The 27,545-nt window shown below is 41.1% G+C and overlaps 3 protein-coding genes across 3 annotated transcripts in view; 1 reads left to right on the forward strand and 2 right to left on the reverse strand.

The window, feature by feature from the left end:
* susd6 (sushi domain containing 6) overlaps window positions 1-1,802 on the reverse strand; it is a 41,520-nt gene extending 39,718 nt beyond the window's left edge. The window contains exon 1 of the mRNA XM_083790988.1: window positions 1,602-1,802. The gene's annotated coding sequence lies outside the window, so the exon portion shown is untranslated. The remainder of the gene's footprint in view (window positions 1-1,601) is intronic.
* The window catches only part of srsf5b (serine and arginine rich splicing factor 5b), a 327,173-nt gene that overhangs the window by 47,415 nt on the left and 252,213 nt on the right, over window positions 1-27,545 (reverse strand). The gene's annotated exons all lie outside the window — the stretch shown is intronic.
* gpr176 (G protein-coupled receptor 176) lies at window positions 17,236-27,225 on the forward strand (the record flags this gene model as incomplete). The annotated part of the gene is made up of 3 exons (XM_083790562.1): window positions 17,236-17,434; window positions 24,028-24,280; window positions 25,983-27,225. The coding sequence occupies 3 exons, from the start codon at window positions 17,236-17,238 to the stop codon at window positions 27,223-27,225; spliced, it is 1,695 nt and encodes a 564-aa protein (XP_083646688.1).

Here is a 27,545-nt window from a genome sequence, read left to right on the forward strand (position 1 = left end):
TGTAATTTTTACTTTTATACTTAAGTACATTTTACACCGGGTACTTTTTGTACTTAAGTACATTTAATTTTAGGTACTTTTATACTTTTACTTAAGTAACTTTCTTCATGGGTACATGGGTCAAGTAGAGAATCAGTACTTCTACTTAAGTAAAATATTTTTGTACTTTTTCCACCACTAGAGTGCATTTCTAGTTGCTCTAGTGGTTAGAAAAAAATTATAATTCCAAATATGCTCCTCATTGACTTTATTTAGACAGGACAATGCATATTAATGGACACTACGTATGCAATGTAAGTACACTGGATTTAGCAAAAATGCTCATTTTCATCCGCAGTCTCCCCCCCTTAAAAACATTATCAAATCAGGCAAACAGTAGGCCTACCTTACATTAGGAAACAAAGCATTAAAGACATACATACACAATATCTCTAGCTCTCTCAGTAAAAATGTTAACTTCCTGTTGATTTTGCCATTTTTATTAGGAAGAAAACCGGACTGGATCCTTGTTCTTTAAAGACACTTGACAAGTCCATTGAGAAAATATTAAGTGATCTAGGCTAGATAGGAAATTATGTTACCATTTCAAATCAAGCCACAACAAATTGTAACGCTGACCAGTCAGTAGAGTAACAGATTGTTACATAGAACAGCAAACAAATCCGACATTGGTGCGGACATCAATAAATAATAGAAATACATTGTTTTAATAGAAAATCCTCGTGAGATCTGAAATGGAACGCTGTGTCCCAAAAACAAACTGACTTTAAAAGAGGGCAACAAAGTAATGAAAACATGACGTCCCGTATACCTACGGATGTTTCTAAACTCGGAGGTTAAATGCCTTGATAGCAGCACAGCCCAGAGCCGAGTCACACGCGTCGACACGTGCGACTGTACAGCAATCTATTTAAACAAAGAGTGCGGTGGGCTGCCAGACTGTACAGCGGGGCTACACACAGTACACACAATGCACAATGTCGGACAAAGACAAAACAAAGGTTTAGCCCAACGCATGACACTAGACACTTAGTACCTACTACCTATGTCTTCAATCTCTCCCTCCAAACACATTGCTTTATTCAACACAACAATCTTTTTCACTTTCAGAACAGCCTCGGGCCTGTTGCTGTTTTGGGGAAAATGTTTCCCCAATCCCCAATGATAACAACAATGTTGCAGTACAGACTACAGAGTAGTAGCAACACTGTAACCTCGACTAGACACAGTGTCAGTGTGACACCCGGTTGAAGTTTCACTGCCACAAATAAGCGACTGGCAAAGTGGAGATATGTCTGACCACTGATAACCGGGTATGTAATATGCTTTAATATTCTATACACTCCAGCTCTGTCTATGATCTAAACAAAACAAAAGACTTATAGACAAACAGATCCACCATTCCTACTATTAAAGACCTTGAGTTTACAAACATAAGTTTTCAAACGGACAATATTTGACAAATGGTTACACTGGCTCAGCCTAATGACATTACTCCTGTTTGGAACCAACAGCAATATACACAGAGCTAGGCATAGCATACGGTACAGTGCTTGGTCTTCAGAATGGCCTATGCTTAGCTGGCGAAAAGGCAGACTCACCAATTTGAAGGTTATCAGCAAGCCCCCCTCTCGTTGTTCACAATCGCGACATTAACTCTGGTGTAGATGGAACTATCCGGGGTTGTATTAAGTGTATAAATGAGCGGATCGACTGTGTAAGTAAGGCTGTGTTCCTTCCTCGTCCGCTGCTACGCCAGTTCTTTATTTAGATAAGCGGAAACACTGTGTGAGAACCCGACCAGCAGCCTCGCTGCCTCGTCGCCATAGGAACCATGTCCGAGGGGCGGGTCCATTACAGTAACGTACACAAACCAATGGACGCAGCTTCGCACAACACTGTAGGAATTGTATATTAGTAGGTGTGTCTATTGTAAATAATAATAATACACAACGTGTAGTACCCCTTCCCCCTTTATTTATTGCATAGAAGTGTAGGCTATAGGCCTATTTGTATGTCTTTAAATGTTTTGATGAATTGAAAATGGACGACCCTTATGTAAACAAGTCTTTTTTTCTGGTAGCAGATTCTGTATTGACCTTCCTTGACCTGCATCCATTCTGGAAAGTGCAAATTCAATCAATCATTCATTCAAGTTTTGTTTATTCTTGAAATTACACTGAGTAATCAAACTCATTGTCAGTGTCGTCATATAGAAAAAAACATCACAATATACATCAGAAGATCAGGATAAGAAAAACAAAAGGTATACATGTGATGATGTGAATTACGTTTACAAATAAAAAGCTATGACAAATTTCAAAACGATCTAAAAACAGTTACATATTGTGGGGGTCTGTATATGCTCACCAAGGTTTTAAAACGACTCAAGGGTACCCAATGTGGTCAGTTTTAATGTCAATCAATCCATCAATCTTTATTGTCACATCACATTACAAGTAAGGTGGGTGAAATACTTGTGCAGTTATACTTGTGCAGTTACGGGGGATAGAGACTACAAATAGAGCGTACACATGCAGCTGCAGCCATACTTCGTCGTTTGCAGGTCATTTTATGTATTAGGGCCACAGAAGCTAAAAGCAGATCTACCAAGTTCAGAGTTAACTTTTGGTACCTTCAATTTGGGGAAATTACTTGACCGGGTATGGTAGGGCTCAGAGTCCCATTTCAGAAAAGATGAGATGTATTTTGGACAATCTCCAAGCATGGCTTAGTTTATACAAGAACAGGTGCCAATGCAGTTCTCGTCTCTCCGTTAGGGAGGACCATCCAACCTTGCTATATAAGATACAAATTTACAATGGTGAGTAGTACCATAGCTATCACCTGTAATAAATCGTAATCGATGAGTGATAAACAGAGTCTAGGGATTTAAGAGTGGATGCTGCTCTGAGACCAATAAGGGCATCCTGGAGGACGTTAAAAGAAAGTTGTAGGCTTTCTTGCGACTTGTATAGAGTCTGCTGTACAATCATTTTGACATCTGTCATCTCTATGCAGATGACAGCTACAGTTATTCAATCAATCAATTAAGTGCATTGACATTTGCATGGTTTCATGTGGTCTCTAAGGTAACATCAGTGGGGTAACTACACACAAACAATTTGTTTATGGATTTGTTTTAAACAAATGCAATGCAACAGTTTCATATTTACTAGCTCTGGTCCATAGCGTATGCTGTGGCTTTAAGGCAAAGGATGAAGGACAGTTTTGCCAGGGGTCAAGGCCAGGATAGACTACTTTTCTGGGCAAGGAATTATTTAAATATATTTGCAAAATATACAAAAAAAAAGAAAGAACAGTTTTAATTATATGGGAACTCACTCCACTACAGTGAGTGGAGATTAAGTCTAAACTCATAGATGGCAAGAGGGGTTAATATTCAAGGCATCTGCTGCACTGTGCACAGCTTATGTGCACAGCAGATGGAAGCGGTCAGGTGAATGTGTGGAGAATGCTACACTAGCTGGACTCAGTGGACTGGAGTACAACACATTTGTTTGGTTTGTTGGTTTGTTGTTCTTCTGAGCGATGGCCTCAGAGACTAGCCTGGTTAATAAACCAGACCGAATCAGCCGTTGGCAAAAAAAATTGAGAGGCTCAATTGTACGCCCATTTCCTACACCAGAGAACTTACACGACCATGTGATTTGAGTCTGGCTTATTAGCCATGCAGGCTACTCAGAGACTCCCCAGAGTCCCCACTCCCCACATAAGCTGACCAAGGGGAATCTGCTGAGTCCGACACACTGGTGGAGAGAAGGGGGACACTGTGGTGAGTCGCTTGGCCTCTGCAACAGGACAGGGCAGGAGCAGGACAATTAAGATTGGAGTCCTGACTCCTGTTCATAACACCAGGTTGAATGTATATAGCTTTGATCCATTTCATGCAGTGTACAACCTTTTCCACAGTCACCCTGTGAAAAAAGATCAATGGAGGACCTCTATTGATCTTTTTCTGCCTCATCCGGCCAGGAAAAGAGTCCATTGTAAGAGCCAGTCTGTTAGTAAATATACATGCTTTGTGGTTCTGACACTGGGCTATGAGGATTTTCCACCCACAAACACTTTGACTTGGAATATTTTGAAGAGGCCATCACCTTTATGAGGAGACAGACACAAAGGGTCATTATTGTTCTACAGTTCTTTAAAATCACGAAAAAGAAAAAAAAAGATTTTACTTTTATTTAGCCGTTTATATTCTGCCCTCTACTGGCCATTTGCCTTCCACACATTTCCTGTATGATGGCTATAGGCTACTATACTGTACATGTGTGCATGTCTGTAGCATATGTATGTACTATATATGCATGCATGATGCATGCAATGATTTATCTATCTACATGTTATCACTGGAGTAGAGTAGTCACATTGTCCATTAGATTGAGGTTCTGACTGCTACCATCATCATGCAGTGATTTAATCTACTGTATTTCTAAGAGAGATGAATTTGCTACATCAGTCTCAGTTCTTTTTGGGGGATCCCAGCAACATTGTAGATCAGTGGTTGCTGTGTCTTAACCGTCAATCGGCTCAGAGCAAAAGGAAAATTATTGAAAAGTAATTTAGATTCTGTCAAGGTTGGGGACCCTAAACAATGCCAAGGGGTGGAGGCTCAGATGCAGAATAAAAAACTAACATTTATCCAACAGCTCAAAAAGCACAGAAGAAAGCAAAAGGCAAAAAAAACAGTACGTTTTAGTCAGGCTTAAGTCTATTAGCTACAGCGTACCATAAAAAACTAAACTTTTAACACTAGAAAGTGAACCATAGGAGCTCTGTTGTACCTGTACAATTACTCACAAGAACCAAGCACCAACTGAAAGGCAAACAGGGTTTACATAGAAACAAATCAATGCAATCACTGTCTGGTAAATGGTGCATTTATATAGCACCTTTATCCAAGGCGCTTTACATAGATGTGCATTGCATTCACCAATTCACACACACATTCATACACCAATTGCGGCGGAAGCCATGGAAGGGGGGTTCAGTGTCTTGCTCAAGGACACTTGGGCAAGACACTACTATACCATAACAAGGTTACGGTAGTAATAAGGAGGTGGGGAAAACAAAACACAAAATCCAAAGTCCAAAACAATGTCCAAAATAGCCAGAGGGGTACCACAAACCATAACAGATTCCATGGTGGTGGAATTTTGTTTAACCTCTGATTTTAATATATTTGATTTTACAATAGGCCTGCTTCTACTGGATTGGATTCAGATAAAAAGAAGACTAAACTAAAACACTGCCTACGATTTACTCTATGTAGTCAGTCAATCAGAGATCCCCACCTACTTATATGTCGGTAACAGGAAAGGTGGGCACCAAAACATTCTGGGAAATGTGGGTACCCGGAAGAGTGGGCACTTTGGGGTGAGAAGAGTGCGTGCTAGGGAAATGTGGGCACCAAAACAGAGTGGGCACCAGGGAAATGGGCACTAGGGAAATGTGGGCACGCAAACAGATTGGGTACCAGACCCCGGCAGAGTGGGCACCAGGGGAAATACGGGCACCAAAATGTGCCAAAACTGCTAAAAATGGCGGAATCCGCACAAAAACAATAAGGGGTTTATGGTTTATGCACTTTGGGCTTGACCTATAATTAAGGTTGAGGTTTAGGCTATTTGTAATTGTTTTGAAATTGACTCCCTACCTAGAGCAATATAACAAAGAAAAACATGATTTTGTTAATTAGTATACCTGCCAACCTCAGACTGTAAGATTCAAGGACATTTCTTTTCTCATGTTTTGTTTGTTCAGGGAAGAGATTTTTACCAGCCAGCTTGTATAGCAAGCTGGTCTTCTGCCTCTGTGTGTGTCTTGAGAAATGTCCTTGACCTGTGTATGGGAATTTACTTTCCTCTCTCTCTCTCTCTGTGTGTGTGTGTGTGTGTGTGTGTGTGTGTGTGTGTGTGTGTGTGTGTGTGTGTGTGTGTGTTGTGTGTGTGTGTGTGTGTGTGTGTGTGTGTGTGTGTGTGTGTGTGTGTGTGTGTGTGTGTGTGTGTGTGTGTGTGTGTGTGTGTGTGTGTGTGTGTGTGTGTGTGTGTGTGTTTGCCAGACAGCACACATACTTGGGGTCTCACTCTGCACAGAGCCTCTGGGTCTGCAGCGGCCAGGAGGCGGTGTGTGTGTGTGTGTGTGCGCGTGGTTCTCAAACATTTTCATGTCATGGACCACTAATATTCTAACAAATGTACAGATAAACAAGTCCAAAGTAGTTTATAATGACTAGACGTGGCAACACTCAACAGTTCTACAAACTCACAATATGAAATATAAAAGATATTAATAGGCTAGTTGTATTGTTAATATCCATAATTATGGCTAGTTGTATTGTTAATATCCATAATTAGGGATCCTGGTCTAAACCCGTTCTCAAGGACTTACTTCTGGTCATTATTTAGGTAGCGCAAACTTATTTTGAATGCCTTATATGCCTTAATGCCATATATATATATAGGTAGATATATACGGTGTGTGTGTGTATATATATATATATATATATATATATACACACCATAAATCTAGGTGTTCCCCGAGATTTTTAGGCTATGAAAAGTGTTCCCTGGGACAAAAAAGGTTGGGAAACACTGCTGTACATATCTTCTGCCCAATGTACTGTCATTTTGAAGGTCGGAGGCTGGCAGCTACATTATCACCCAGACGCATCACAAGATAGTACTGTTGTGTTGTTTGCTCTGAAATACAATATCAGCAATGTTATTTGCCGTCAGTGCTGAAATAGAAAGTTGTATGGTGTTGGGATGATATTGGCAAAATGTCAGGGAAAGCTGTCATGGTTTGTGTGTGTGTGTGTGTGTGTGTGTGTGTGTGTGTGTGTGTGTGTGTGTGTGTGTGTGTGTGTGTGTGTGTGTGTGTGTGTGTGTGTGCGCGCGTGCTTGTGTGTGTGTGCAGGCATGTATGCGTGTGCGACTGTGCGTGTGCGTGTGAGAGAGAGAGAGAGAGATTGTGAGTGCTGGAAGAAAACGAGAATTGTATACCAGAGTACACATCTCGAACTTACTAGATGCCCACATTAGAGTGCAAATCTCTGCCAGGAGGAGTGCCCTACCTCTCTCCAACCTTCTGTCCAGGCCCGGATTAACAATGGAACTTTAATAGGGGAGCTTAAGCTCCAGGGCCCGCTCAGCTTGCAGAGCCCTGTGCAAGACTATTTCAAATACTTACAGCTGTTGCTTCGGTCAAAACATTGTTCATAGTCATCGATTTCAAATTTTCAATGTAATGCAACACAGGAACCCTAGCTAATGTTTTTGGTCATCCAACAGTTTCAGTCAATAAAAAACATACCACAATGACTCCTCTACTGTATGATGTCACAGCCCCCTTTAGGCTGTAGCTTGGTCTACCAGGGTCTGTGCTGCTTACTCTGTCTTCACAATGCCTGCATCTGTGATGCATTCCAATCAACTCTGTTGACATGGCAATAAAGTATTGAATCTCCACTAGGGCAGTGGTGGGAAGAATATAATAAAAAGGACTGTCATTACGTTAATATGGTACAACTGAGAGAAATCTTTGGACAGAGAACACATCACAAGGTAGTCATGCATGTTGAATTACTATTTCTCCAAGTGAAGTTGAAAGTCACTGGTCACTGGCTGCGTCAAAATAAAGTTGCTTTTGCCAGATTCTCAGCTTCTTATTGGAATTGTTCAATCCACTATGATGCTGCAGTAACATCATGATGCCTATGGATGGTGATATTTTGTAATTTAGCCTTTGTTACTGTGGACACTGGAAAGAAAGAGATGGTAACAGAGTATCATAATACTGGATTATGACCAAATTACTGTAGCATTATTTTATTACATCCTCCTGAACAAGGTATCTGAGACTATTCTGTTTAGTTACCAGTTACTAACAAGAATACAATGCAAATGACTAGTAGTGGATAAAGTATATACTCAAGTACTATAGTATTCAAAATTAGTTGGTAGGCCCCTTGGTTAAGTACAGTGTGGTTAAGTACAGTACTCAAGTAAACAGTTACTGTCCACCACCGCAAATGACATAGCATAATATGGATTTCCATATTAGGTTATATATGTGTTGTGATGCCCCAAACATAGATTTGTCAAAACGTAATGAATTATATAAAAAATCTGTATATATGAGTTAAAAAAAATGCATGCTTGGTTGGCCCCCTCCTCTCATGGCGCCTAGGCAACTGCCTGTTCTGCCTATAGGAAGGGCCGGCTGATGACTGAATAGACCTGTTTCTAAGTTTGCACAGTGTACACAGTGCTTTATGCTGGTTACATGCTTTAGAAAATGTGTCCGACCTGGGGCCTGTTTCACGAAACTTGGATTAACTAATCCAGGATTTAGGCCAAAGCCAGGCTTTTTTAATCCTGATCTTTACAGCCTGGTTTATTCCGTTCCACAAAAGCCAAGCGAGGCTCAGAATTGGTGGATTTGGCGAGCCGGGATCAGCAAGCCTGGCTTAATAGACAGTCTGGCTTTTTGTCTCTAGACCCATTCTGTAGAACACAGATTTACTGATCCTTCTTCTTCATGGGGTATTAAGGCAGTTTGCATACTTAATAGTTGCATTACAGCCCCCTTCTGTATATCTCTTTATCTTTACTAATCTATTCAAGACTTACTGATACAAGGATTTAAGCTTCTAAAATAAATACTGCTGCTGTAATTAAAGAGAGGTCATACTCTCAATAGTGGATAGACTGAATGATTAACTACCCCAAAAATATAGTTTACATTTTACTTTTTTACCACTACTATTAACTTAAAACAGAATTCTTAATATTGTAAGCATAATGATATTGTCGCATTGTGATATTTGGCCATAACTCCCTCCTCTGAGGGAGCTACCTTTGGGGAAGGGGGTTGTTGTCCAGACAGGGGCCAGACTGGTGAGGGTCATGGGTTCATGTAGCATGCCAAAATTTGTGCTATTGCCATTGAGAATGCATTGGGCGTTTAAGTTAAATAACTCAGAAACTACAAAACATTTCAAAGTAAAAAGTTCCAGCATGTGTCTCCACAGTAAGCTGAATTTTACAAAGTGTGAATGGAGTTTCTAGGTGAAAGTGATTTTTTGAAGTGCCACTATCTGCCTATAAATGTCTCAAATTTGAAAGCACTATATTTCTAAAACTATGAAACATTTCAAAGATTCCTTTTCAGGCACACATGTTCACCGTAGGATGAACCTAAATAGGTTTGAATGGGGTTTCTAGGTGTAAGTATGTAGGACTAGTAGTGGGTGAAACGTTACAATGGTAATATGTTGTAAAACAATGAGTAATGGTAATATTTAGTGGTTTTCACTTTTACAAAAGAAATAATAATAATATAATATAATAATTCTTCTTAACCGTGCACGACAGCAACCCTATTCATGGGGAACATTCACCAAAAGCAGCTGATCTACAAGCTCACAAGCTGTCATGATGTTGTGCAGCCTATATATTTTGGTTATTTGATTTTATATAGTGCTTAAATTAGTCCTTTAATGCAGACCGATACAAATAAGGCAACATAAACCCATAATAATTGAATAAATCTGGAAAACATAATTGGTTTGTGATCAGTTTGACTGCTTAATGAACAGTAAAGACATCAGGATTAGGTTAAACCTGGCTGTTAGCCTGGTCCGGAGCAGGCTAGCCTCGATAGCCAGGCTTTCATTTCGTCTAGGAGCAGGCTAAATCAAAAGCATTAGTTTCCATGGTAACTAATGTAGCATCACTTTCATGAAACCGAATCAAGCCTCAACATATCCAGGTTAACTGGTTAAATTAATCTGGCAAGATCAACCAGCTTTCATGAAACCGGTTAATCACTGATCCAGGATATATATTATTAAGCCAGGATATGTGTTAAAGCCCGGCTTAATCTCTAATCCAAGTTTCGTGGAACGGGCCCCTGGCTGTGGCTGCAGTTCAGACAATTTATTTTTATTGATTGATTGAACACTTTATAACAGTTTGCATGCAGATTGTAGGCTACACTTTCAATAAATGCTGCTGTGGCTACAGTAGAAACAGACAAACTCAGGTTTTTGATTGATTGATTGATTGATAATTGATTGATTGATTGATTGATTGATTGATTGATTGAATACTGTATAAATAGTTTGCAGATAGCTATACCTCTCTAGGTCGTCCTCAGACGAGCCCTCCATCGTCGTTTCCAGTCATCCCGATTCTCCATGCATCCGGCCAGTTCGTTGGTACTTTGCACTCCTGCATCGCTCTTGAGTACATCGTATGTTAGCGTGGGGCGTCCTCGTGATCGATGCCCGTGTGTTGGTTCCCAGATACCACACTTACATAAATGCTGCCTATTTAACAGCAGTAAATGTTATTTTATTTCAGCATTTAGCTATTCATTGTTAAATCAATCAACATGTGGCAATAGGTTGATAAACACTTCTCCAAGCCCCCACAAAGTCCACAGCGCCCTCTGGAGGCAGAAGCACTTGTACAGTTCGCTATAGTTGTATGTTGAAATAAAATAACTGTGCACCCTAGCAATTTTCATCTAGTCATTTCATCCTGCAGCCGGCCCTGTCTCCCTTCCTGCCCCCCAGTACTTTTTTTGCCCTTTTTGTTTGTCTCTCACCCAGGAAAGGGTTCATTAACTGGCATTGTGGATTTGTATAGGCCAGGCTGGAGGCGTGAGTGAACCCAGAGCCAGCCTGTTGACAAATAAAGACTTGTAGCTCTATTGCCAAATTCTTGGAGTATACTTAAGGCCCAATTACTTTAAATATATATATTTTTTCGTTCATTTTAATGTTGCTGTGCTGTTGTTCTGAACATTGCACCTCTCATTATTGTTTATGTTGGTTTACTGGGACTGAAATGTATGAAATGTTGCAGTGTTTGCATAAACATTTTATCCTTTTACCTTTGTGTTGACATTGCCCTCTAGTGGATACTCCACTCAATTGCACAAATGTGTGCATTTCCTGCATAACCTTTTCCCCACACATATTTTCATAGGTACTTGAGACACAACACTGACATTGTGCACCAGAGTAATAGTAGTAATAATAATATAACACATGACCTAACCATGACAATAATGAATTACACAGCCTCTCATCAGAGAAAAAAAATCCCACCCCTTTGTTTGTGGTTTATTGTAGGCAACAAACAAATAACAAATAATTACAAAGAAGAAAAACAACAAAAGAAGTGTTGTAACCTGCCGTTTTTTTCTACTTTCTAATTCTTTGTTTGGCCCGAAAAATTGTGTGTGTTGTCATGATTTGTCACGACAAGAGTTGGCTTCGTACGGCGCTTAAAAGGTCTTTAAATAAATTAAATAAGAAATGCCTATGGGAGAATGCATTGGGTTTTCATTTCCTGGGCCACTCGTTTTTCTGAAAGAAGTCTTGCAAAAAGGTCTTATTTTCTGAACAAATTAACATATTCAGTCTAAAAGTCTGTGGTATTCCTTGGCTGTTGAAAGGATGAAGTTTCAGTCATGCCTTATAGGGGTCTTGTGTCATATGTTGTTGTTTTTGACCTATACACAGGTTTAATGTTTGTCTTTAGTTCAATGTTTGTTTTGTAAACACATTGACAATGAAGGGAAAATTTACGTCATAATGTACCTCATTACGTCATATTGTCTCTTTATTGTTAATGGTGTTTAATGTTTGTGTTGGCACCGTTTGTTTTACATCACCATTACATCACCTAATCAACATGAGTTAGACTTTAATATATTAGCGCCCCTCACTTCACACAGGTGTGATTCTTTCTCATAATCTTATAGACTAGTAGTCTGTTGATGTTTGGCAAGGATGTAAAGTGAAGTAGGCCTATACACTTTCTTTTGGTGTTACTGTAATGTTGTCAACAGATTCATTTTTGAATCATCATGATCATCATCATTGAATTATCATCAACAAAATTGAAAGTGTAATTCTTCTCGTGACTGTATCATGGGTTGTATCGGTTTTGAATATTCAATAAGTAGTCAATTAAAATATACTATTGACAAAGAAAATAAGTAAAACCCCAGGGTAAACTTTTGTGCCTTTCCTTGTCCTATTCATTGGTTAATGGTGTTACTATGGTGTGGTAGTCTCAAAGTAGCCAATAAGGAAAAGGAATGGAGGAAGACACAACAAGGGAAAAGATACTGAAGGCCATTAACTTTCCTAATATTTCTGACTTCATGCAATTTAATGCAAGTGAATGCAAAGTTGTATTTTTGGCCTACATGTTGAAGACATTGTGTAGCTGTGGTTTATCAAACAGCTTTAATAAGTACTTAGTAATTTGAATTCAAATGAGCTGCTGACGTCTAAACTTGTAGAGATCTGAGGGAATTGAAAAGAATTTCAATGATGATAACATGCATGGCTAGAATGCGCTGCACTCCAGTGGGAAGCTATAATCAGTCCCGTTCCACATATGGCATAGATATAGACTCCTCAAGAATGACACAACACAACACAAAGCACATTTGTAGTGGCTGTCGCCATATTACTCAGTTGATTTTACTAGGGTAGAATTCACTCAACAGTTTGTATAAATAAGCAGATGATAATGGCCTCAGTTGGTTCTGAAAGGAGAGGTGAAAAAGGATATGTGAATGTGAACCCTGTTCAAGCATGATGCCAATAAGTGCATTAGAACACAACACAACACAACATCTTTCAGTTGTGAATGTTTATGACTTGATTTACTGATGTTGTCTATACCGTATCTGTAGTGAAGCTAAAGGCAATTTTAATCTTGACCAGTAAGTACACATTATTCATAAGCAGTAGCCTATCCCCTGTCAGTACCATAGCTCTGATCTGATCATATGAGCTTGATTGATTGATTGATTGATTGATTGATTGATTGATTGAAGTATTTATTAACAGTTTGCAGAATTACAGTACATTTCAAGCACAACTCAATACAAAAAAAAACGTAACTGTGAGTGGACGACCCAATAAAGCACTACACTTGTTTACAAGAGGGTCCACCTTGTTCAATTCATCATAACATTTAGAGTCATACAAATATACACTTCTATAGCCAAATAACATGTAAAAATGGTAAAATGGGAAAGCCCTGAGCCCTTGCCTTCACAGCTATAGCAATTAAAACTTGTATGTACTACTGAGTACTGACTGCATTGCTGAGGTGAGTGTGTCAATAATGACAAATAAATGTAGAATAAATACATTTTGGTTTCCCATTATGGTTTCAGAGAGACAATTTTATCTCCTGGTATTTTGTGAATTAATTTAAGTAGCCATGAGATCAGGCTCTCGCTTGGTCCAGAGTTCTGAGTCAGCATTAAGATTTCCATCCACAATTCTGTTATGTAACATGATGATTGTAGCTTCTTTCAATGTGGACAAAACATATAGGAATCTCTTTGTATTTACCATGCTAGATAAGGTGCATGCATACATGTCTCTGTACAGTAGATGCAGAGCTTGATAGCCTGCTGGCTGCAGTACAGTCTCATGCTGTCAGGTCAATATCCTGTCACTCACTGTCACTGTGCGGTGCTCCGTGCTCGGTCAAAGAGAGAAAGGGTGTAATAGTCTACTTGCCAGCCCATAGAGCCCCATTGTGAACCCGGACATGTTGAGTACACCAAGGTTTTATGTTACAAATGTTGAGTATGGGTCCCCAGCATGTAGAAACTGCAGGATGCTAAATAACTTGCATATTTTGAATCATTTTCATAATTGGCATAATATGTAACCATGCCATTATTACCTATAGAACTTTCCTATCCAAGCATTAGTTTTGGAAAAAAAAAAAAAAAACACTCATTGGGCTAACAAAGGGCCATACTTGCCCAAATGTGACATCATCACAGTTGTGATGACGGCTATAGCCCAAGGAGTATTTTTGTGCAAAATTAAGGCTTGGAATGGATGCAGCATCATGAAAACCTCCTAGTTTGACATGTCACATGCATGCTTCTTAAAGCATGATGAAATTTAGATTTTCCCCTTATAGGTTATTAATGGTATGGTCACATATTATGGCAATTATGAAAATTTCCAGAGAAATTCTACATGCTGGGGACCCATACTCAACATTTCTAACATAAAACTTTGGTGTACTCAACATGCCTGCAGGGTTCACATTCTGGCAAGTGGACTATAAGATAAGAAGCAGCCAGTACATAAGGCCTACTTTATTTTAACATACCGGTAGACATTTTAGGTTAATACTAATAATTATTATTTAAACAAACATTTAAAATAGTGAAAATAGCTGATCTGCTAATTTCATTACTTTTGTGCGACACTTGTATGATGAAGTATAGGCCTAGGGCATTCATTTACAAAAATATATATAAAAGGTACGATTTGTATTATGTACAGTAAAGTATGTCAAAAACTTCAATGTAAGCTATAGGTAAGTTCAGTCAGACAACTCACGAATAGATTTAACCAATATTTATTATAGAATGAGAATACTACTGCATAAGTGTGCATACGATATTAGACTTCGCGTTCGGCTCTGCTGCATTTTCTCCCTGCTCGGCGCGATTAAACACCATCGTAAAACATTAAGAGCAGGGAGATAGATAGATAATAACAGAGCCGACCGGTGGTGCTGGGGTGGTGGTGGGAGCAAACATCACATAACAACCAAGAGGAAGAGGAAGGCAGGAAGAGCATGCAGACGGGTTAACTTAAGTAGCCCGCCCAATTGGTCAGCTGACTGCCACATCAGCGAATGACGTGAGGGACTTGCACACACTTATACGCCCACATAGTAATGCAGCATGTTAACCCCTTGAGTATAGTATGCGCCTTTGAGCACGGCATGAACCCCCTCAGGTATGACTGCCTGAACTAACTCTGCAGGCTACGCTCCATTTAGCTAAAGCATTTATCACATGGGGGAAACGTGCTGAAATGATGTGTGTTTACACCGGATTCGAATGAAAATCATTAGCTACTTATTGTTTTAACCATAATTTCTAGACTGCATGGTCTTCCACTGTTTATAAGCACAGGAGTTGCATCTGTCAGTAACTATAACTGACTGACTGACTGATCAGTCACTGATTGATCAGTCAATTTCCGTTGATAGCATACTGGCCATTCGATACACCACCAATTTACCCATGTACCTGTCTAGATACTTAAAGGAGAATTCCATACTAAAAGGCTTTCTTACCTTTCTTTGTAGTTGTTACGTCCCCACCAAAGAGGTCCAGGTGTTATTTTGTGCAAAAGCTCCTTATTGGCTATTTCCCTACCATAAGCCCTAAATGAATTGCATTGAATTGAATGGGAATTGAATGGGGCTATGGGGTGTTGTGCTAATTCGCTTATTTCCATTGCTCAAAATTATAATTTCTTTGTATATATCCTCTCTTCATAATCTAAATAATATCCCAAGCGGCACACTTTACTACTTCTTTCGATGGAAATAAGCTAATTAGCATAACACCCCATAGCCCCATTCAATTCCCATTCAATGCAATGCAATTCATTGAGGGCTTATGGTAGGGAAAATAGCCAATAAGGAGTTTTTGCACAAAAAAACACCTGGACCTCTTTGGTGGGGACGTAACAACTACAAAGAAAGGTAAGAAAGATAAGAAAGCATTCTAGCATGGAATTCTCCTTTAATGTTAACGAAGTCCACACCCACAACACCATGAGGGAGTGCAACGAACCATGATTGTACAACCCAGATTCGGCACAAACAAGGGACTAAATTATTTTCACTCCTATGCCACCAAAATGTGGAACACCCTACCAACAGTCATTAAGACATGCAAATCCGTTGACTCCTTCAAAACAGCTCTCAAAGGGAACCTACGGACGGCTGCAATTCTAAACTGGCCCCCGTAAAATCTGAATACCCCCCACCACCCACCCCCTTTCCCCTTCACTGTATATGTTTCTTTTCCCTTTTTACCTCCTTTAAATGATGAATTCCTGTTCTGTTCTTTGACTATAGAAGTGTCTATTTGTATACGTCTCTAAATGTTTTGATGAATTGAACAAGGTGGACCCTCTTGTAAACAAGTGTAATTCTTAATTGGATCGTCCACTCACAGTTAACAGTCTTTGTATTGAGTTTGTGCTTGAAATGTACTGTAATTCTGCAAACTGTTAATACATATTTCAATCAATCAATCAAATTTGGATGAGCATCAATAGGCCTATAGTTATATACATCCACTACAACAACTTCACAGTAGCTACACTTAAATTGTTTGGCATGACCATGGAATGCACTGCCATGTTTGGGTATTTTCAAAAGAGAATTCAACTAACCCAAGAGGAATGTCTCAAAGGTCTGTGAAAAATAACACACTTGTCTTCAGTTACAAGATTTGCCTCTAAAATTACAAAGATTTACCGCTACGGAATTGACTACGGAATTGACACTTGGGTGATTGCTCTTTGTTTGGTATAGGCTCCTAGGCTATATTACATTTTAAATGAATTGTGGCACTAGCCAGTGTCATTCAAGATTCTGAATTATTGATTGTTAATAAGAGGAGGAGCCGTCTCTCCAGTCTCGCACGTCGCACCTCATCATGCATTGAAATACCGGTATTCAACAAACACCAGCAAGTCCACCAATAAAATGGACAGCGCGGTTGGCAGCAGCGGTTTGTAAACTCGTCTGGACACAGGACACACCGATTTATTCGACGTTGAGCGACAATAGGCTATAATCCGTTATTCCGTTTACTGCGAGACTCGCGGACAGCATCACCGGTCCTCAACATCGTCCACGGTCAACCGATCGCATGCACTCACTCTATTCGTATCGTAGCCTATATGAGACAGTCTGCAATACACCCGCTGCGCACGGATGCTGCCCTGACCTGAGACTGAGCATAATAAAAAATCTGGAAAAGAAAATCCGCAGATGGAAATAAGATAGGCACTAAGCTTAAACTGTGGTATTTTTAGTTTCTCTTTTTTCAACCTGTTTTAATGTACCGGTATATGTTATATTATTTTTGGAGTATGGAGTATTCGTTTCTTCATTCGTTTCTCAGATAGACCACCTGACACACATATACATTTGTTGACATGAGTTATGTTTTGGGGAGGAAAGGAAAAGGCACCAGCATCACCTCCTTGGGCAGCGCACTTCCGAGCGCAGTTGGGGGATGTGCTGTTGCAGTGCAGGCTCTTATTCACGCCATGCCATGTTTCTAAAACATAGGCTGGCTAATACACATCTAACAGTCTTGTGAACGAACATGGATATTGGGAGCTGGCCTCCGACTCCGACGGTCGGAGATGGTGCAGCGAATTTCACTCCGGCCAACCTCCTCAACTCTTCCAGCCCAACTAACGAGGTGACTCGATTGGATCACCAACAGCGACTCATCGAACATCAAGCCTACAGGGACTTCACCACCACCATACAAGTTTTCATCCTCATAGGATCGCTCATTGGTGAGAGTAGTACACATACACACTACACATGCACTCACCTCACATCACATCCGACCAGGCCCAGCCCCCCGGGGGTCTCATTTCACTTGATTGATGGTGCACCTGCACCCAATTTGGGGCATTATGCATTTACTGTTTTGAGTTCTCCCCAAAAATACAGTAGAATCTTGTGAGAATATGTAGTAGGCCTATGCCTACGTGGCACTCATTTGGCAGACCAGGCACCTTCAGTTGCCTAATTCCTCTTCGGGGAAACTTCTGGTGAAAATGTCAAATTAATTGTTAACTCACTTAAGACCGAATCAATTATTTATTTGACATAAATAGGCCTATATTCACAGTTTGGCTTGGCCATGATGGCCCCTGGTCTGTCATGAACAGAAATGCACTTTTAATATATAAACCAGGCCTATATATGATAGAAATAAATAATGTGGTGAGAAAACAACTAAAAGAAGAAAGGTTAGAAGAACCTTACCTTCAAGTAAACATTACACTAATGAAATTACTGAAGCAGCCCCTTTCTGGGTCTCCCAGTCCCAGACAGGTGCATTTACTGCCCCAAAGTGCCCACTTTCCTTTAGTTTACATAATCTGCTCCCATCACCAATCTCAACAAATGAATATCGGTTGTTGTTAATGATATTTTATTATGGCCAGTGGTTGAGCTGTATATGAGTCTATATTAGACCAAGGAATAAAGAGTGATCTTAAGGGGTGGCCTTAAAAGAGCACCTCACCCATTTTCAATCTCTATATAATTGGTCCTCATTAATATTAAGCAGGATACCATTTGTGTCTATATTATTATTATTATTATTATTATTATTATTTGGCCAAAGTGGCCATATATGGAGCGAGTCTTGAGTGAGGTCAGATCAACATATGGAATGTCAGAACAGGTCAGCTCCATATATGGAGATCTAAGGGTGGCTTGAGTGTACAGGGTTTGATGAGGGCCCAGCCCAGGTAGGGCCGGGCATTCATTTTCGGGCCTGTTGATAACACTAGTTTTCGCTAGCTGCCGGGTGCGGCTGTACTAATAACTTTTGGGCGGGCCCGTTTAGAGTTCGAATGGACAGGTAGCCTATCTCTAAAGCTAAATTCCAATACCGCAACTTTCACACTCGCTCACTCTCCTCGCGTCCTCCACTCGCTCCTCGGCTCCGCCCCCAGCGAGGAGGAGAGGAGGAGGAGAGGATTCGATGCGAGGACAGAGTGGTGGTCGAATTTTACTCTAGAATCGGATTGCACTACGCTGTCATTTCAAAGCGACGGCACATTCCGCGATCACTAATGACGTGTATCAATTCAATTCAAGTCAAAGGGCTTTATTGGCATGGGAAAACATACGTTAACATTGCCAAAGCAAAAGTGGTGGAACAATACAGTGTCACACAGCTGGATCACTGGAACTCCGAACAGCCGTACAGTCTACAGAATAGACAATTCATAATTTTGTGCATGTAACCGAGAGTCCGAGGCCAATGTGTATGTATTGGTAACATGTGCAAGGCAAGGCTATTTATTCCTGAAATAGTGAATAAGCGCCAGGATGCGCACACGTATAAATCACCATCCCCCCCCTCCTCCGACAGTCAGTCCTCCTCCGCGGTCTTTGCAAATAACGGACACTATAACAGGAATTAGGTATAGTCTCTCTGACTTACATATTCAGTCCACATATAAATAAATAAAATTTTGTCACCCATTATAGCAGTCTGTCATTCAGGCATGCACAGAGATAAATTAACTATAGCTTTTGAGGTGCGCACAATATAGCCGGCCTAATTTATATATCCTACTTTTATTATAGCTTATATCACACAACGCAATAAAGCCAGTGGCTTGTTGTGGTCCTTTCACTTTCACATATGTAGGCTAGATAGGCTACTTTATCATTCTGAAGCTCTATTCATTCAGCGAAAATGTGTCTCTTCAACAAACAGTTGATCAGTGTGTGCATGTGTGTGTTGGCCGTTGGGTCAGCGACTATCGGGTTTCAAGCAGTGTTTTTGTGCCACATGTGGAGGAGGCGGACTTATGTCACTGGAGAAGGAAAAAAACAAATACACGTGATGCGGAAATCCGCTGCGAGGAGACAAAATACCCCACCGAGCCTGCACCTGATGTACACTCGCTCTATGCGGTCTCGGAGAGCCCACTCGGCTCCTCCACTCTCCTCCTCTATGGAGCACTTTAACAAATGGAACGTTAACCATTTCCGGGTCACGCTGGAATGACCCCGAGTGACCGAGTGGGAGTGAGCGAGTGGCCGAGATTTGGGGTATTGGAATTTAGCTTAAGGGTTTGAGGTCAGATGTAGAGTTGCTGGCCGGCTCCATATACTGTATGCAGATCTAGGAGATGATTCAGTCTTCTCTATAATATAGAGAAGACTGAATCATCATATTATGGCTATCCAGGGTTTGACGAGGTCAGTGTCGTGATCTTCATATATTATGTAGGCCTATATTAATGAAAGAACAATTGCTTCTAATATAGCATGAGTCTGTAATTTCTATTAGCTTGGAATCTCCATCGATTATGTCAACTGTGGTCCACAGCCCACCAATGAGACACAGAGTGAGTAGATGGAAATGGTACCATCTTATAATAAGCATTAGTGTAGCGGACCCAGCTGGCAATAAGGAGTTGGAGATCGACTGATGAATTTTACTGAAACTGAAAGAAAAACATTTAATACATACATCAAAGATCAATAAACATTGCATCAATAACGTCACATATATAAAAGTAAATCAGATTTATGCATTGGCATTGCACATTTCCCATATATACACAGCCTACATTTCTAATAATCTACACAAAGCATCCAGAATCATAAACCACCAGCCCACCATAACACATTACACAATAGATCAAGACCATAAAACTCAATATAACATTTATAATAAACATCTAGGGAAGTCAACAACAGTACAGACAAACAACAGTACAGAGTAGACATCCAAACTAAATACCCTTTTCCCCCTTCCAGCTAGGCGCTAAATCATTGAGATATGAACCGTTCGTCTCTCTCAAGGTCCGTTCTTGTGATAGTCTGAAAGTTACATGTCCATCAGACTATCAGACTCATGTTTGGATCGCACCAAACATGACTAGTTTGTCATGCGATTCCCCATGCCGTCCGTCCATGCCAAACAATTCCTCTCCCTGCACATACTAAGATGGATTTAAATAGCCCTCTCTGATAACAGCCGGAAGGAGCTGGCTTCCGCTTCCGGCCATACCCTTCAAAATAAAGTTCAGCCTTCTCGGGGTCCGTTACAATTAGTAAGGATCAATTATATGAAGATAAGGTTGAAAATGGGTGAAGTGCCCCTTTAAGGTAAAAGGATGATGTTCAGGATTTTTCAGAAGTCCTTTTTAAAGACAGCTCTTGACTCATTCAAAGAGTATTCACTGTTGATGTTTGATGTAGTTCTTAGTAGACTGGTAGACACTTTTGAGATACCTTGAATGAAATTACTATTTGGGTTGATTGGTATAGGGTTCTCATTATACTGAAATTGCCCTTCACCAGAGATGTTCTTTATGAGTGAATTAAAATGGATAGTAATTTTGTTATTAGTGCCTTTCGAGTGTTCACTCTTGTAAAGCAGAAAATGGCTCAGCTGCAAATTATGCAGGTAATGTTTTTTTTTTCTTGTTTTTTTAAATCTTAAAAAGGTTCACAGTTTTATTTGTCACATACCTATCCTTGCAGTGCTTGCAATGCTTGGGTAGCATACTTCAGTGCAGTAGATACAGAATGGAAAAGGTGGAAATTAAAATAAATAAAGAGAACCAGGAGCAATCATTTGAGCGAAGTACACTACAGCATTTTGTGAAGCTCTGTGAGAAAGTGTTAAAGAAAATATATTCCTCTACAGCTGCTAATAAGAAGGTGTTATGTTTCACTCATCCAACACAATGTGGTATTACAATTTACAATGTACAGTTTAGGCATTTAGCAGACACTCTTAATCCAGACTCCAGAGCGATTTACATTAAGCAAGAACAAAAGCATGGCCATACATCACATACATAAAAGTAGTTATCATGAAACATATGTAAGCTAAGAATGTAACAGTGGAATATCTATAATGAAACTATACATATAAACTATACTATACTATACTATACTATACTATACTATACTATACTATGCATATATACTATAAAGTGCTATGACTACATAAAATGCAATTCTAGTGCTGTCTACGTAACATGCATTATTTAAACAATTGGAGGCATAATTTAATTTTAAAGCTTCCAGTAAGGTAGATAACACTCGTTGCTGGTGCCATTTGTGATATGACAAGTTTATAATAATCTTTATGTGATACTTGAATCTTAAGGTGAAAGACTTACTTCTTTAGATTTGGTGGGTGTTATCGCGTATAGCTATTGCTGGACTGACATTTTTCAGGTGATAAAAGGTGCCATGGTGCTCCTCAACTCCCAGGTTAGAAGAAGTTGAAACATAAAGGTGGTTAAAAGGTGGCATAAAGTTGTGCTTGAAATGTACTGTAATTCTCCAATCTGTTAATAAATTCTTCAATCAATCAATCAATCAATACAAGTGACAAAAGACAGCACGGATGCCTGCTTTATCAGCCCGGACTATATTGGATTGAATACATTTAGGAACACGTACAATACCCAAGGTTAGTCCACAATTGTGGATACTCCAAGCCAAAGTTTGGGTCCAGAAATTATGTTTTTATGTGCATGCATGCGTGCGTGCGTGTGTGTGTGTGTGTTTGTGTGTGTCAGGCTGTCTGTAGCTAATCTTGTAAATAACTTGTGGTGCAATCCTGCCAGTAGGCCAAGGAAGTCAATTCGTGTAGCTATATTTTTCAAATTGGCCTTATGGTTTTTCCCTGAATTACTTTGTTCATAATGTTGTCCAGTCCTCATATAGGTCATGCTGCCTATTGGCCTATTTTTTCATGACTTACAGTATAATGTGTTGTAATCTCTTGGTAAGGACCCTCGTCCGGTTCTGGCAGACCGGTAGTGTGTGTGCAGGCTGGGTGGTGTGTGATAATCCAACTGAATTATTCCTGTGGTTACGGCGGCGATCGACGGGCCCGGGAGAACGATAATAACGGGACACTCAGAGACAGTATCTCGCCAAAGGTTCACAATTTATTATACACATACAGAATCATATATAGTAAGCTCTGGATCCTCGTGTCCTCATGACGTGCCACTAACAATAACAACGGCTAGCAGCAAGCATGACCTTGCTCTCTGAGATGGCTTCAGTGGCTAACTAGAAAGTCAGTCTGTTACAGTTCATGGCAGTACACACAATACATATCCTGTACATTTGTATATTCACGTACAAGTACACAGCATAGGCACTCATACACATATCATGTTGTATATCACAACATAATGCAAAACCTGTTTGCTGATAGCCTGTTTGATTGCTGTGTGGCCTCACATGCTGTGTCTGATTGAGAGGCCTGCATGGTGAATGCTCTATTCAACTGTACAATGCTGCACAATGGTTTGAATCAATGTGATGTGTGTCTGTATGGAAGGTTGTTGATGGAAGTAGTAGTTGAAAAATAGTAATAGAGGGTATGCGTATGCATAAAGTGAGTGGCAAATCGAGTGGCAAAGTGAGTGGCAATTAAGTGAGTTTAACGTCGTTTAATGTCGTCTAATGCAATCAAATAGGACGTTTGGATTCATGGGCTGTCAAGGCCAGAAAGTAGTTTTTAGCCATTCAGTTAGATGGCACACGCATACCATTTATTATGCATGGTACTTAGGCATGCACGATATAATGCCGGTAGCATAATCGGAATTGGTCATATCGGCCATAAAAAATAAATAAATCCTGATTATTTAATCGTTTTCACCAGCCAAAATAAAAATGAAAAATGTAAAAATCCACCATTGAGTTCAATATAAATCGAAAGCTTCTAGTACCTCTAGTCTAGAACAAAAGCCAAATCAAATAGGATGTACAATCCTTTTTCTACATTTAATTTGTGTACTCATCTCATTCAGTAGTCATTCAGTTGTGAAAACACTAACAGACACTTGGAAAAGAGTATAGGCTATTTATTGATTGATTGAATACTTAACAGGCTTTGGGCCCAGCCCCCTAGGGCATAGGCTTGTTTCCATTGTGGTCCTCTGTATAACATCGGAATCGGTCAGAATCGGTATTGGCAGATATGACCAAGTACAGTATAGGAATTAAGTGATTTTGATACACAATCTACCATTCTGTACTCATACTGTAGCTGTTAATTTACATTATTGATTATTGATTATACAGATTATTTCTTTGTAAAGTTGCACCTGGCCTAAAATATATTATTTTATTTCATATCATAATGTTTGTAACAATATATAATCTGTTCAATAAAAACAGATTTGACCAAAAAAAAGTTGCACCTGACCTGACAAACCGTTAGAAAGTTGCCATATTTCCTACATGCCTCATTCTTTTCCAGTCACAGTTTTTCTTCTGGCCAAAAAATTGATACAACCTCAATTGAAAATGTATCCAATAAATAAATAGACAATTTTGTAAAACACCCGGTGTCTCTCGCTCCCTATAGGCAATGCTACGGTGCTGTGGTGCACCTGTTGTACCAGTGTGTTTAAAACGGTGACCAGCCGCTTCATCAAGAACCTGGCATGCTCTGGACTCTGCGCCAGCCTGGCATGCGTGCCCTTCGACGTGGCATTGGGTGCCAGTCCACGCTGCTGCTGGTGGCTGCACACGCTGTTCCTCTGCAAGGCCATCAAGTTCCTCCACAAGCTCTTCTGCTCCGTCACCGTGCTCAGCTTCGCCGCTATCGCGCTCGACAGGTCAGTTCATCTTCTTTAACCACAGAGAATAATAAAAGCTCCAATGCCTCATGGCAGTGGTTCTCAAACCACCCCCCAATTGGGTACCTTAAGAATCCCGTCAAGGAACCCTGAGGCTCCCTGGACCCCACTTTGAGAACCTTATGGATATCAAAATTAGATTGGGGAAAATAATGTGTTTAAATGTCAAGGCTCCTCTCAAGAGTTGAGTTCTGGTTGTTTTGTTGTATACTCTTCATAGGTGAAGAAAGAAAGAATCCACCATTGTTTAGCACTAATTTTGAGCTTATTCACGTTCTTAAAGTGTTTGATTTGTAAAATATGTTTTTGTTTTACTCCAGTGTTTATGAACATCAACAGACCTATTACAGCCCCCAAATACAGCATACAGTAATAAAGTTCAAATGTGTCACTATACACTCTACACACAATAAAGCACTCTCCACTGCTATTTTGTACAACCCGTTTGATTCGTTTTTTGCCTGTATCACAGTTTGGGCCTTTAATAAAAGCCAGGGAAGAAAACAATCAACCATGATCACTGCAACTGGCTTGGAAACATTTAACTTTGTGTTCACTACAATGGTATAGGGTTTGGTTTGGAGCTAGACATTTTAAATGGTGAAGCAGGCTGCTAGTGGGGAACTCGACGGTTTTCTCTGCCCCATTAGCAGTGATGGAAGAAGTATACTCACATGTTTGTGTCAATACGCTTTTGTAGAAATAGTCTGTTACAAGTACAAGTTCTGTATTAAAAATGTACTTGCATAAAGTACAAAAGTATTCAAGTATAAGGCAGCCTTAAACGGGCACGTAGTCGGACTAACGGGATGTCAGACTAATGCACATGCAGCCCCCAATTAATCAAAATATTGCCTGACCAAGTCTGCAGGAGCAATTCATTTAGTCAAACCTCAGACTCCGAAGTACAAAAGAAAAGAAAATTGATGCTACACAGTAGGACCAGCAACAAACAAGAGCTCTTCGAACCTGTTTTTGTACAAAAAGCAGACAAAGTATTTTTTGCTTCATTCATCTACCTCCTGTGGAGTTAATATTGCAGGAGATCGATAGAGCACATGCTGGGAGGATATGTTCCAAGACTTGAGTGTTCAGAGCTATAGCCAGAAGCACACAGAACCCTCTGGCACGCACGCACGCACGCAGACAGACACACACGCAGACAGACACACACACACACACACACACACACACACACACACACACACACACACACACACACACACACACACACACACACACACACACACACACACACACACACTCCATTTTAACCATGATAGATTCATCGAAAACACCTGTCCTTGATTCTAGTAGTTGTTTTTTTCCTCAGAACATTGTTCTTTTGAAAGAACTGATTGCAGAATGCCATGACTAAACACAATATTATTATATTCAACAAATCCTTCTAATAAACCATTTACATGACCAGGTCACAATGTAGAATTGAACAATTTCACTTCTGACCATAGGGGGTGCCACAATCATATTACAATTCCCCCGCAGCTTCCTCGTGTCCTGATGGCTGGCACCTCACGACTGACACAGCCCTGGGTACGCAACCCAGACTAGTGGAGATCTGTGCTCAGAGGAGCGCACCTTTCTAGTTAGCGTATGTCCATGGTTCTACTGGTCACACTGTTATAATGCTTTGTTTTTTCCCCCCGTCGCTTGTATCTAGATACTACTCTGTGCTGTACCCGCTAGAGAGGAAGATCTCGGACGCAAGATCCCGAGACCTGGTCATCTACATTTGGGTCCATGCAGTGGTGGTCAGTGTGCCCGTGTTCGCCGTGACCAATGTCACCGACGTGTACGCCACCTCGTCCTGCTCGGACGCCCACGCCCAGTCCCTCGGCCACCTGGTGTACGTGCTGGTCTACAACGTCACAACGGTGATCCTTCCTCTCGCCCTGGTCTTCGTCTTCATGGTGCTGATTCGCAGAGCGCTCAGTGCCAGCCAGAAGAAGAAGGTCATCATTGCCGCGCTGAGGACGCCACAGAGCAGCATCTCCATCCCCTACGTATCGCAGCGGGAGGCCGAGCTTCACGCCACGTTGCTGGCCATGGTGCTGGCCTTCTCCGCCTGCAGTGCCCCCTACGGGGCCCTGGTGGTCTACCGCACTGTCCTGGTGGAGGGCGAGGAGCTGCCCCTGTCACTGTACCTCACAGCCGTCTGGCTGCCCAAGATGTCGTTGCTTACCAATCCGCTACTGTTTCTGACCGTCAACCGATCTGCACGCCGCAGCTTAATGGACCTGCTGGCCAGGGTCCACAGACGCTACAGCCGCCGCAACGTGGTCAACACGGGGCGCTTGGCGTCCCTGTCGGGGGAGGGCGGGGGGGCGGGGTCAGGCGGCCTGGAGATGGCGGGCCGATCTGGAAGTCAGCTCCTGGAAATGTTCAACATTGGCCAGCAGCAGATCTTCAGGCCCTCTGAAGAGGAGGAGGAGGCGGAGAACGGGGTCCCATCTCTGCGTTCAGGAGCATGCGCTCAATCCATGGAGGACAACCAGGGCGAGTCCCGACTCGGCAGTCTCCGAGCCGAGGGGATCCAGAAGAAGGACCCTGAGCAGGGGGCGGGGGTAATGACCAAGGACATGCTGGTGATGACCAAGGAGGTCGTTCCCCCTCTGCCCACGGCGCCCAGGATCTCTCCGGCCCACGCCTGTGCTTATACCTCCTCGTCACAAGTTGCCCCAGCTACGCCGACGGATGCTGAGGACGCCACACAGTTGGGGTTTGGTCCGTTTGAGCTGCCGCCTCAGTGGCTCCCTGAGACCAGGAACAGTAAGAAGAGGCTGCTGCCGCCACTGGGCAACACCCCAGAGGAACTGATCCAGACAAAGCAGACCCGGCCTCGGCCGGAGCGCCGCATCAGCAGGAACAACAAGGTCAGCACCATCCCCACTGTGGACCTCTGAAAACAGAACCCCTGGAACACTGGGCACAGTGCCACACCAGTCATTGGTGTTTAGCAAGAGGCTCGGACTCTTTTATTTTCTAAACAAAACAAACTGTGCTCATTTTCACTGGTACAGACAAATCCTAAGGGTCCATGTACCTTCAGGGTTAAATTAACACTAATGGTCAATGTTTACACTCTCAGAATTAAAGTACCAATTAGTGAGGTTCAGGTTTACACACGTAAGAGTTCAAATAAATCTCAGAAATTTGCTGTTTATTTATTTTGTATACAGTTTTCTGCCCTACCGCAAGCATTTGCTTGAAAGTAGTTTCTTGA

Source organism: Protomyctophum parallelum, assembly GCF_964188405.1.
Source record: "Protomyctophum parallelum genome assembly, chromosome: 19".
NCBI lineage: Eukaryota > Metazoa > Chordata > Actinopteri > Myctophiformes > Myctophidae > Protomyctophum > Protomyctophum parallelum.